General features: G+C 65.0%; 1 protein-coding gene across 1 annotated transcript; it reads right to left on the bottom strand.

Moving 5' to 3' along the window:
- Positions 1-17: 17 nt before the first annotated feature.
- On the bottom strand, positions 18-251 carry APOA1 (apolipoprotein A-I; the record flags this gene model as incomplete). Its single annotated transcript, XM_010078719.1, has 1 exon — positions 18-251. A coding segment is annotated over one exon (234 nt), but the record flags the coding sequence as incomplete, so codon positions are not given.
- Positions 252-254: the final 3 nt, after the last annotated feature.

Here is a 254-nt window from a genome sequence, read left to right as displayed (position 1 = left end):
CTGTGCTGGCCGGCAGCTCAGGCCACGCTCTTCTGGAGGTCATCCAGGAGGGTGATGAAGCGGGTCTTGAGGGTCTCGGCGTAGGGGGTGAGGCGCTCCTTGAAGTCCTGCAGCAGCGGCGTCACCTTCTCACGCAGGTTGCTGAGCTGCTCCACCACCTTGGCCTGGTACTCAGCAGCCTGGGGGATGCCCTTCTCGCGGATCTCCTCCAGCTTCTGGCTCAGCTTCTGCCGCAGCTCGTCGCTGTAGGGCCG

Source organism: Pterocles gutturalis, unplaced genomic scaffold, assembly GCF_000699245.1.
Source record: "Pterocles gutturalis isolate BGI_N339 unplaced genomic scaffold, ASM69924v1 scaffold14208, whole genome shotgun sequence".
Classification (NCBI taxonomy): Eukaryota; Metazoa; Chordata; class Aves; order Pterocliformes; family Pteroclidae; genus Pterocles; species Pterocles gutturalis.
The sequence above is the reverse complement of the archived record's forward strand: the minus strand, read 5'-3'. Positions and strand labels throughout refer to the sequence as shown.